Source organism: Ornithorhynchus anatinus, chromosome 9, assembly GCF_004115215.2.
Source record: "Ornithorhynchus anatinus isolate Pmale09 chromosome 9, mOrnAna1.pri.v4, whole genome shotgun sequence".
Taxonomy (NCBI): Eukaryota; Metazoa; Chordata; class Mammalia; order Monotremata; family Ornithorhynchidae; genus Ornithorhynchus; species Ornithorhynchus anatinus.
In genome coordinates this window covers 52,093,210-52,105,775 of record NC_041736.1, presented here as the reverse complement: position 1 = coordinate 52,105,775, position 12,566 = coordinate 52,093,210, and the positions used below count along the sequence as shown (strand labels likewise).

The 12,566-nt window shown below is 38.0% G+C and overlaps 1 protein-coding gene across 2 annotated transcripts in view; it reads left to right on the top strand.

Annotated features, from left to right (window-relative positions):
- Window positions 1-12,566, top strand: part of AFTPH (aftiphilin) — a 68,760-nt gene that overhangs the window by 45,643 nt on the left and 10,551 nt on the right. Inside the window, exons 6-8 of one of the 2 annotated variants that reach the window (XM_001513113.4) lie at window positions 743-865; window positions 7,934-7,994; window positions 9,550-9,633. In XM_001513113.4, the coding sequence (XP_001513163.1) occupies window positions 743-865; window positions 7,934-7,994; window positions 9,550-9,633 (268 nt within the window). The remainder of the gene's footprint in view (window positions 1-742; window positions 866-7,933; window positions 7,995-9,549; window positions 9,634-12,566) is intronic. The other variant, XM_007672066.3, reaches the window with a different exon arrangement.

Here is a 12,566-nt window from a genome sequence, read left to right as displayed (position 1 = left end):
ATTAACTTGTTTGGAAAGAATGCCTCAAATTTTGGCCTGTGAATCTGTGAATTAAATTTTTTCATGCTTTCCAAAATAAATACAAATACAGGGGAGTCGTGCACCGGCTGCACTGGAAGTTCAGATAGACCCTCAAGGATCAAGCATCATGAGTAGTATTCTTGCTCATAAATCCTTTTTCTAAAATAAATTTTTAGAGGGGTGGAGGTGATATCCTTTAAACAGGGAATTCTTACATTCCAAGTGCTTCAAAGCCAAGGGTAGACTATAGTAGGAGAACATGGATCCTACATGCTATTGTGCTTTCCTCCACTCTTCTCCTCCTTTCTCCTCCTACCTGTTCCCTACCCCTTCCCAGACTAGCCGCTAACAGCTACTCATGTTGTTGCACTGGAACCCTTTCCCCTTTCGGTGGGTGTTTTGTTGTAACTTTTGGCGGAAAACAGAAAGAGAGAAATACTGATTATTTGTGAAATTTGTCTTGAGCTAATGTTGAAAATTAAGGACCAGTCTTGTTTAAACTTAAAGGGTTAGTGGGGAACAAAGTTATTTTGTAAGCCATTCTCTGGCATTGGTGAGTATGAAGCTAGAATTCTTTTCATTACAAATACAACTTTTTTCTGGAAGTATACTTTTGAAGTAACATGCTTTTCATATTGGGTTTTACTATTTGAATGCTGCCTTTCATATATTTTAGCTATTATGTAGTTTTTGCTTTTGAAAGCCATTTTAACTTTTTTAGGGTATGTTAGAGCCTACCAAGGAACCATTGAAACCCGTATCCGCTGCGGAAAAAATAGCTTCAATCGGGCAGACACCTCCAGTATCACCAGAGATGAACACATGTACGTCTGATCAATTCCAGGTAAAAGATAATACTAGAAAAGAAACTACTCCAGATTGGTGGTGTTTTAGTGGAGATTTTGAATTTAGATTAAAATAGACCATTTAGATAAAATAAAGACACATGCCCTAAGTATACATTTTCCTCTTAGAGAGTACAGTGAGTGAGTCCTAGGTTAATATTCAAACAGAAAAGTTTTTCTTTGAGAAACTATGGTTCAAATATTGGTCATAAATGCATGATTTAACAGTTTCCCCACGTTATGCTTTAGTTTAATATACTAAATATTTGACAAATTTTTGATGGTTGATATGAATTTTTTTAACATAGGCATTCAGATATTTTTATAGTAGATACAGAACATGACGTTGCTAGTTTTTGATATTTGCAACTTTCTGACCCTGCCAGGGTGTTTTTTGTGCTTTACTTGCTCTGAGAGATAGCATTTAAAATTTAATCTTTCTGGGTTGAAATCTTTCTCAAGTGAAAAGCTGTTATAAAAGTTAATTGAAAAGTGGTAGTTTTACAAGTGAAAAGTTCCATATTAAAATTCAAGGTGATTTCTATTCCATTTTCTCTTACTTGCTCCTTCAGCACATCAGAATAAGAAATTACATAATATACAATAAGTAGTGCCATGTTCTTAATCTATCATTAAAATCAGGAAGAATATTTCTACTTGTTCAATTTGCTTTCTATTCGCAGATCCAATTAGAAGTGGCTCAGTAATTCTTGCTGAGCTCATTTCTTTGCATAGAAGGAAAAATGTAGTAAGATGCATTGTCGTTTTCAGAAGACTTAACAATTGTAATATTTTGCAAACTAATATTCACAAGTTTGATGCCCGTTGCTGTCTCCTGTATTATAACACAACCTTAAAAGCATCTTCAGATTGTGTCTAATGTAAAATATATTTATGGCTTAAACTAATTGAATCAGGAAATCATGTCGCCTATTCATTTTCTACATTTGATTATCTTGTCACTAACCTGATATTTTCTATTTTGATGCCAGCAACCAAGCAGTTAGGGAATACATTTCTTGTTGGCATCATGCCTTGATTTTTAGAATCTGTACAGAGCCACCAGAATTAATATCCCCCAAAATGGTCAGAATAAAGCAGAATGGAATTCAGTGAAAGTGAATACCCTCACTTAGGAGGGAAAGAAAAATTTCACAAAGGTAAATTAAGAAATGGCAGGTTATGTGCAAGTATATATGTGGGAAGGAGGAGGAGAAATCAAGGGCTCAGGGTGGATTATAAAATAAAAGTAAAAACAGTGTCCTTTTTTCTCTTGACTTTTAAAAGAGCTAGCATGGTAACAATATAGCAGCCAGAGGAACATAAGGAACTATAAGAAAGATCTGCCACTACTTTGGATGTTGGTCAGGCCCTCACAGAGTTTTGCTTCCAGTTTCGGCTGAAAAAGATGGAGAATTGAAAAGAATTCAGAAGAAAGTATTGATAGTGATGGCGCAGATGAAAAGTAGTCCTAAGTGACTAGAAAAAAGGATGGGTTTGAAGTGATTTTAATAATAAATTTTTGGACTAGGAAGAAAAGTTATGATGATAATGATAATTGTTAAGCACTAGCTACGTGCAAAGCACTGTTCTAAGTACTGGGGTAAATAAAAGTTAGGTTGGACACAGTCTGTGTCCTACATAGGGCTCACACTCTTCATGCCCATTTTACAGATGAGGTAATTGAGGCCCAGATAAGAGAACTGATATGCCCAAGTTCACAGAGCAGAAGTTTAGAACCCTTGACCTTCTGACTCCTAAGCCCATGCTCTATCCACTAGACCATGCTACTTCTCCACGTTGCTTCTATAAATTGGGTAGTGTGTGCCTCTTCATTTTATCCTAAGAAGGGTCTGCATTTGGCTTCAGAGTTGCACTCAGTCTCACTTTTGCAGGAGATGGGGCTAAATCCACTATAGCATAGAGCAGGGTTTTTGTTTTTTTTCTGTTGTGCGTGTGAAGTGAGTGTTTGCACCACTGGTATTGTGGTTTTGCCACGCCCTGGACAGTTGCCACGTTAACGCTTTTCTCTGCATTGGTCCCCACTCGAATACACAAAGGAAAGAAATGGAAATAGGAAGGGGGGAAGAAAAGGCATTTTGGCAGTAAGAGTTGTTCAACCTAGAACAGGCTACTAAGGAGAACCAAAAAGTGGGAAGAGAGAACCCTAGTAACATTTTCCCTTTTCTTTTTATCCTTTTTAGTTTAGATTCTTCCCTGAGCTGTGGCCTATCTAACCAGTAATGAGCTGAAAGATTTGTATGGAACGAAGTGCTGAAAGAGGGTGGGTGGAAGCAGGAAGTGGCTAGTACATCATTCTGATGAGATTACAGCTCTTTCTTGGATTTCCTGTACAAGATAGCTCTTGGAGTTAGTTTTAAATGCATGGATTTAAAAAAAAATAAATCCAAAATCACCATCATAACTTATAGAGTCCCTTTTCTGTAGAGATAAGATGCAGTTCATGCCCTTCTTTCTATACTTGCAGAACTTGTAAGACTGTAAAATTGTACTTGTAAGATTGTTTTAGGTTATTGTCCTAGGAATTATCCCAATAATAATTATGGTATTTAAGCTCTTACTATATGCCAGTCACTGTACTAAGTACTGGAGTGGATGCAAGCAGTTGCGGTTGGACATAGTCCCTGTCCCACATAGGCCTAATAGTCCATCTCCCATCCCTAAATTGTGGACAGTTCACATTCACACCACATTTCAATTTCCTCATCCATAGGGCAGGACTAAGTGCTTCAGTTTACTGGAGTTCCGGATATTGAAGTTTGTGTTTATGAACCCCACTTTATAGGAATATTGTAAGCATTAAGACTATAACACTTAAACATTAAAAATTTAATGTGTCAGAATGATATTCTGCAATATGAGAGCATGTGTTTTGCAAGACTTGTTTTAGTTGCTGGTTTTAGTGACAAAATAACCTTTTAAAGAAGTGGAAAAGTTCTAGGGATGATATCAATTTCCTGGACAGGCCAAGATGGACTTATATCAGCTATAATGGTCAGTGCTGGGAGCATACATAAAGAATAAGTGATAACTTCTAAGCATTATCAAAGTTTTATATTTCTTGTTCCTATTGATAGGAAAAATAGTTCCTGGTCAAGCTTAATTTTAAAACCCCGTGAAGTCTACACATTGTGAAATTGTAACCATAGAAATGTGGTAAAGCAGTCTTCAGGTCTGCTTCCTCATAGATTTTGCTAGCCTACAGTTTGTTCCAAAACTTTTGTAGTCAGGGAACATGTCTACCAACCCTGTTATTTTGTACTCTCCCAAGAGCTTAGCACAGTAAGCAGTCAGTAAATACAATTGATTTTTTTTTCCCCCACACCAAAGCATATCAGGACGATTGTGCATTTCATATGGGTTGAATCTTAACGTAAATATTGGGAAAATATTTTGTGGGTGGGAGTTTGGCCTCCAAATTTGAAGGTGATGACACTATTGGTGCTGTTTCCTTTGTGCCTGCAACCACAGATATTGTTGACAGGCATAGAGTAGTAATATTTATTAAGTGTGTACTGTGAGCAGAGCGCTGCACTGAGCTCTTGGAAAGAGTGTACAGGTTTTAACATGTCCTCCCAACCCCCGAGTTAAAGATAGGGTCTAGTTTTTTGTTGGCTGCTCTGGCCACTGCTTACAAAATCTGGGAAGCAGCGTGGCTCAGTGGAAAGAGCACGGGCTTGGGAGTCAGAGGTCATGGGTTTAAATCCCAGCTCTGCCACTTGTCAGCTGTGTGACTGTGGGCAAGTCACTTAACTTCTCTGTGGCTCAGTTACCTCATCTGTAAAATGGGGATTAAGACTGCGAGCCTCACGTGGGACAACCTGATGACCCTGTATCTATCCCAGCACTTAGAATAGTGCTCTGCAGATAGTAAACGCTTAGCAAATACCAACATTATTATTATTATTATTAATTCTGCACCTTATCACACCGCATTTTTTGCCCTTAGTTGAAACCCTTCATTCTGGAATACTGTAGACCAGCCTGTCTGTTTCCTGCTGCTGCTTCCCAGCAACAACTGTCAAACCCCCATTTTCAAGATGTTCTTTATTGCCTCACTGTCCTGTTCTGTGCACCCTACTGGTGTGTGGTGGGTTTTTTTTGGGTTTTTTTTAGCTATTTGCTAAGCTCTCATTAGGTGTCATGCACTGTACTAAACACTAGGGTTGTCCTAAAAGCTAATCAAGTTGGACACAGTCCATGTTCCACAAGAGGCTCACAGTATCAATCCCCATTTTACAGATGAAGTAACTGGGTCACAGAGAAGTTAAGTGATTTGCCCAAGGTCACACAGCAGACAAGTGGCAGAGCCAGGATTAGAACCCAGGTTTATCTGACTCCCAAGCCTGTGGTCTATCCACTAGGCCACACATTTCGTTTGGGAGCACTGCTTGCTCTATTTGTCTAGGTGTGTTAAGGGATGGAGGAATTGAAAAGCCATCCATATTCAGATCACTCAATTGATCAGTGATGTTTATTGAGTGCTTACTATGTGCTGGACTAAGCATTTGAGAGAGTACAACACAACAGATTTAGCAGACATATTCCCTGCCCAAAATGACCTTAGTCATCTGAAGTGTTGCTTTAAAGTTTAAATATCCCATTAGTATGTTGTTGTTGTTTTTTTAAATTATACATTATAGGTGACAGAGAGGGAATTTAGATTTCTTAAAATGGAAGAACTAAGGATGGGTACTGGAGTGGAACAAGTCACTTCTAGATTAAAAGTTCCACTTCAGCTCTCTCTCCTTCACCTTTTCCAAAGAGACCATTCATTCATTCATTCAATAGTATTGAGCGCTTACTATGTGCAGAGCACTGTACTAAGTGCTTGGAATGTACAATTCGGCAACAGATAGAGACAATCCCTGTCCAATGACGGACTTACAGTCTAATCGGGGGAGAGAGACAGACAACAGCAAGACAACATAATCACGATAAATAGAATCAAGGGGTTGTACTCCTCATTAACAAAATAAATAGGGCAATAAAAATATATACAAACGGGCACAGTGCTGAGGGGAGGGGAAGGGAGAGGGGAAGGAGCAGAGGGAAAGGGGGCTTAGTTGAGAGGAAGTGAAGGGGGAAAGGGAGAGGGAGCAGAGGGCAGAGAGGGAACAGAGGAAAAAGGGGAAGCTCAATCTGGGAAGGCCTCTTGGAGACCAGCATTCTGGCCAGTGGTTAGTGCGTTGAGAAGATGAATTGCATGTCCCAGTTATATCGCAGGTGCACTGGGTGCCCTCAGAGGCGTTTGGATCTTTGAACATGGAAAACTGGGTGTTTTTGGAGTTGTTTCAAGGTAGCAGCAGTTTCAAAATGACCCAGACTTTTGAGGCAATAATCCGGTTGTAACCAAGATACTGTAGGATGTAGAGAAGTAGCGTGGCTCAGTGGAAAGAGCATGGGCTTTGGAGTCAGAGGTCATGGGTTCGAATCCTCGCTCGGCCACTTGTCAGCTGTGTGACTTTGGGCAAGTCACTTAACTTCTCGGTGCCTCAGTTACCTCATCTGTAAAATGGGGATTAAAACTGTGAGCCCCACGTGGGACAACCTGATTCCCTTGTGTCTACCCCAGTGCTTAGAACAGTGCTCGGCACATAGTAAGCGCTTAACAAATACCAACATTATTAAATGGACTTCCCTAAATCTTAGGGGTCTCCAGCAGCTCATTCCACAGTTTCACTTAAGCCGAGATACATTGAGAAAAGCTATTCTTGAAGAAAAAAGGCAAACAGACCATTTTCTTATAAGTAACCTTAGTTTTGCCTCTGTGTTTTGTTTCACATTTTATTTAGGGGGTGGTTAGAGAGATTGACATACCAGGTGAGCACTCTGTTCCTCACTGCACAAAAGCTAAAGGGATGATTTATAAATAATATATATACACCAGTGTATTCTTTATTAGGTATGTCAGTAGCGTTCCTATTCACTTCAAGTAAGTCCACAAAATACTCCCTTTTTTCCCCCCCAAACTTCCCTGCAGCCATTTTGGTCCTGCAAGGGAATAATCACAGAATGACCATGTTATCAACCTGTTCACTTTCCTGTTTGAGAGGGCATGCTTAAGAGTAAAACCCTGAAAGTTTCCTGAGAAAGCCATGTAGATTTCCTTCCTAAAAACCTATCCTGGTTAAGCTATGTTTCTTAAGTATCAGCTACTAAAAACTACTAAAACTTTTATATGGTAAATTTTAATGGTCTTCTATTTGGCATAATTTTTATTTATACATATATATGTTTGTATACACAGACACACACATATATATTTCGCAGTGAGTGTTTGCGCTATGCATTTTGGAGAAAATATTGTTAATGAATTAGGTTTCTCTGACAATGCGAGACAATCTAGGTAATTCGCGATGTGATGTCCGAAGAAGCAGTTGTGCACGTGTGTTTGGAATACATTAAGGCACTGTACTCTAATGAGAATTTTCTTTTTATTGGATCAGTCAAGAATGTAACACCCTGCACACCAGTAGAGCTGAGAGTACCATTTAAAAAGAAATTTTCATGCAGGAAAGTCCGTCTCCAACCACATTTCAATTATTTGAAATTCTTTATCTCTTTAATATGCTGGCTTGTGTTTGTATAGTAAATAAAATTATGTTTTAAAGTATAATTTTGAAGAGGAATGAAACCCTGTGTTAAAATTACAAAATCATAACTATTTAGTAAAATAGAATTTGAAAAGAATGACCTTATATCATCTTCCTCTCCAATTTTTTTTATGAATAGCTTTCAAGAATAATCGAAAAAAGTGATGTTTTTGAAGTCAACAATCAGTTGTATTGATTGAGTGCCTCTTGGGTACAGAATACTGTATTAGGTGCTTTGGAGAGTACAATGATTAAAATGATCCAACTTTAAATATAATATTGTGTATATCATTAGTTTGTAGGTAACATATTTCAGAAGTTGTAAGTCATTTGTTTCTCCATTAGATTAATTCTTATTTGATGTGAAGCAAATTTCTTATGAGGCCTAACATGTTACTGTAACTTTGAACTGATATTAAAATTTTGATTTCTTTGACTTTTCAATTCTAGGAATCTCTACCACCTGTCCAGTTTGACTGGAGTAGCAGTGGCCTTACTAACCCTTTAGATGGTACGTCTCTCCGTAGAGCCTCTAGCACCAGAGCTAGAGTTAAGAAAGCTACAAAGTTCAGACAAACTTCTCTCTGCTGATATATTTTTTTTAATATATATATAATTTCCTACTCTTATCTTTGGAAATTCAGGCTTTCTTTCTGATTAACAGATCCCTAAGCAAAGCAGTAATGAATGCTGATGGTGTATTATCATAGCACTTAGAACTAGGTAAAAGTTTTGGTTATTCAATTTATACCCATCCCAGAACATTATTTTTAAGTTTCCAGGACTAATTATTTTGAAGTTCAAACAATCCCCAAGTTGGAGTCTTTACATTTTTTTTCCCCAAAAATAAAAATTTATCTTGACTGATATTACTTTTATGGCAAAATTGAGTAGTAGATAGAGGTCGCTTCAAAGCACAATTGTTTAACCAAAACCAGGTTTACTAAAAATAATTATTTATTGACTACATCTTCAGATTTACTAGTACATCAGAAAACACCAAAATACCAAATGTGCAGTGTTATGTTTTCACTTTCTTTCTGAATTAAGCCCAGTATCTCAATACATTAAATGTGGCAGTAGGTAACCCTGTACATTTAAAATTTGGAAAAGGGGCATTATAATGCAGTAATTTTGTTTTTGAAAGGAAAAAAAGTTCACTATTGGTCTCTAACCTGTTGATTCACTGAAGTGAAATTTCACAAATGGTCACAGTGATAAGCATCAATGACTCCTTTTGTACTGTAGAAGTTGTTTAAACACTTAACCAAAACTACCTGTTCTACCTTATTAGTTTGCTTTGTAGCGGTGGTCCCAGGATAGCTAGAATAAAGCCGATTGAATAACACGGTGATGAAAGAAAGCCTGGATGGACCGTTTTGCTGTCGTCTGGTGTCTTATTACTTCAGTCAAATCATCGTGCTTTCTTTTAACAAGTAACTTCTTTAAAATGTATCCTGTTTCTGATTACTGTTTCAGTGTTAAAGGGGAACAATACACCTTGAGACTGGAAAAAAAGAGGGCGGGTCAGCTAGCATTGGTTACTAGTGTTTTGTCTGTATTTTAAATTAGGCCAATAACATATTAATCAGAATCCAAGACCTGACAAATATATTTGTCAGCAATTTTATCAAATTGATTAGCAAGGGGCTAACCAGTGCTTCTGTGAAAGACTGATTTGGGTCTGTTCAGTGGTTTAATTTATGAGGAAGTGAGATGAAAGTATTGTTTCCCTTTAACTAGGCAAACGTTTCCTCCTCTGGCCTTTCTGGTACTGCTCCATTTTTGATTGAAATAAATTTTTCTTTTTCTCTAAAAAGCTCCTAGTGTTGAATTCCTTGCATTGTACATGATAAAATGTACATTGAATTAAATTGTTATCGTCTCTAGAAATGACAAACTAAGACTGTAAGCATTGTTCTGCTGTTGATTTTTAAATTGTGTAATGAGTACTAATTATAACTTGCATGTTCAAGTGTGTGTCTTACCCCTTTTTACACATAACCCCTCCTCCCTTGGCTTACCTTCTGTATGGCTGCCTACCAACCCGGTCACTGAATTTCAAGCTAGTGGAGGTTCCACTCTTCTGAACCTTGATTTCTTTGGGCCCGTGGATGACAGTAGCTCTAGCAGTACCACCACAATCCCAGGTCAGCAGAGTGTTCAAACCACAACTCTAATCTGCTAATTATTTACTGAAAGCATGCCCACATCACTTGACTTTCCTATAAACAAGGGAAACAATCTCATCGTAGTGCTCCTCGGTGGCTTTCTAATAAATTGTTCTTTACTCTATCTGCTGTTATTTTCTGATACTAAGATACAACCAATGACTCAGTTTTGAAGGGTTTTCCATGCAAATTTTTCAAGCGTAATGTGACAAGAGTTGAAGCTAGCTTTTAGATCTGAATGGCTTTTAACCTCCTTAGGCCCTAAATGAGTTAAGGGAGATTGTTGTTTCCCCCCCCCAATAAAAAATGTGATATTTTGTATGCTTATTTTCAAAAGCACATTCTGTAAAGCCATGGGAACAAAATACAAAGACAATAACTTATGCCTCTCTTAATATGCGAAAGTGACTTGACATTGTAGTGCCTGTGATTAGGAAAATCGCAAATCTGGCATTCATAGAGTTGTACTTTGGTGCTGCTAAGTGTATAGTTAAGTCCTGAAATACTGGGACCCAGTGCTTGTTTACAGAGATGCACCGAGAACTCTATTAGAGTTTTTATGTAGTCACTTCTTAAATAGAAGGTGTGCTGTGAAGTCCCTGCTGAAAGAGAAATGTTATGAAAGTTTCTAGAAAAGAGAGGTGCTGTGGGACTTCCAGCAGTTAGACACCTGAATAGATGTTGGGAAATGCCTGTACAATTAATGTTCAGCCCTGCAGAGATCCAGTCTATGGACCAGAGGACTATAATGTACCTGTCATTTTCTACTTTCAATTGAATAAAAAGTGAAAACTGTAATCACATTTTTATGTTTACATTTTCTTTAAGAGGGTTTCCAGGAGCCCCTGTCACTTGGAGTTAGGATCGGGTTGTCATGCCAACTGGCCGCAGGGCTACAGATGGTGTACCAACCTGACCCCCATGGCTGGAGCAGGGAGGGTATGGTCCTCCTCCTCCTCCCCCCCACCCCGACCCCCAGCTGACCCTCTCACAGCCACCTTAATCCCTAAGAGCAGCCTGGTTTGCCCTGCTCCATAGGAGAGGCCCTCCCAACTTAGAGAAGTGAAACTGGAGGGGGAAGGCCCAGGAAGGAAAAATGACTGAGGGAGTGATAGCCCACAGTTCCAGATGTGAGGATCTAGTGACCGTGTGTACAGCCGCCCCCTTTATACATGGTGGGTGCAGTAGCCAAATCCCCACATCCAACTGAATGGATTCCTAGTTTGCAGTGCCTTTAGTTAGCACAATATTGCAAAAACCAACCTATCCCCATGTCCGTTCCTCAAAATTGTTCTTGCCTGTTACTAAAATTCGAAATGCACTTGATCTAAGGGACCTACCAGGGTAAGGGTGTGTTAGAGTCACACTTTGCAATGTGTTTTATGTATTTAAGTTTTCAGTTAGCTTGATTCTTGATGAGTAAAGATCCAAAAGCTTTTATAGATTTCCCGGAATGGATACTAAAGCCTACTTTTCCAAGCCTCGTATTCTCGTGATCCCTGCCCCGTTAAATTAGAATTAATATTAAGACATTAATTTTCTTTTGAATTTTTGTCTGAAGTTAATTTTAGTTATACTTCAAAGCCCATTTTAAAACCAGCAGTATATTTCCCCAAGTAACATGGGCACATAAAGAGATACAGGAGTGAAATGGTAACCAGGTTTAATGTACAGTTGGCTGGGAGTCAGAAGAGGCAAGTTGAAGAGCAGTTTTAAGTTTCTTAGTGGAAATGAAAGTGTTTTTAGCATGGTTAATTTAGTATCGGTTACTTTTGAATCCATTTTTATCCATTTTAATATTCTCATTAACATGCTGTAGCTGTTGTGTAAATTTGATTACTAAAGAGCTGCTTTGGCTTTTTATGGCTATTAGTTTTTGTTCCAAACTTATCATCAAACTACAGGTATTAACACCTTTCTTGGTATGCCATTTCACCACTTGTTTGCACTTTTTCTGACTTGTTTCTGGGAAAGTCATTTGTGTCTTAGCTTGCAATTACTTTGTGTGTGAAATTTATTGAGGAGGTTGGCATAGAAATTTGTTGGCTACTTGTTTCATGTAACTTAGACCTCATTAAGGTTCTGTCAAGAAACCCATAACTCTCTCAATTATTTATATTGTGGAGTCACACTGTTTTAGAGAAGTAGTTCCGCTATTTTGGAAAAGTCCACTACTTAATTTACTACTTGTCTGACAGCAATAACCAGGGTTACTTTTAGAAAATTAAGACAGCACCAGCTGCGTACTAGCTGGGTTTTTTCCAGCTCCTTTTTGTTGCCAATGAGGAGATAGTTAATTCATGTAGCAGGAGCGTGATATATTCATTATACATTAACTTAACTAAGGAACCTTTGTAGTTAGAACCTAACCTTTTAAAATACTCCTCTGACCCTTGAAGAAATGTGTAACTTGTACCTTATTTTACTAAAATTGCAACCCTGTAGAAAAAACGCAAGTGTATTTTAATTGTTTATATTTTTCTAGAATGTTACCCACTTTTGCCTTAATGGGATCTCAGAGTTTAGTGAGAGTCAAAATGCATTTTCTATAGCCTTCCTCCCTTGTTGAAAGTCAAGACTGTGGGGCTTGCCGCTTTTGCTTGAGTTCTGTGAACATCTGAGATCTATTTTTGTTTGTTAATTCCTAGAAAGTATATTAAATCATGTTCTATTCCTGTTTTTCCATTTCAATATGTAAATTATCCAAAAAGGAGAGCATTTCTTGTGATTCGAAAGTATAAAGCCTAGAACAAGACTGTCCCAGTGAGTTTGGGATGATTCCGGTTAGGCGAAGATATTTCCCATTGGTACAAAGAAAGAATTCTCTCAAAGTTAATGCCTATCAGGTGTTGAAAAGTTAATGATCACAATTTATGGCCCTGTAGTTAAGCAATAATAATTGAAGTATAAGG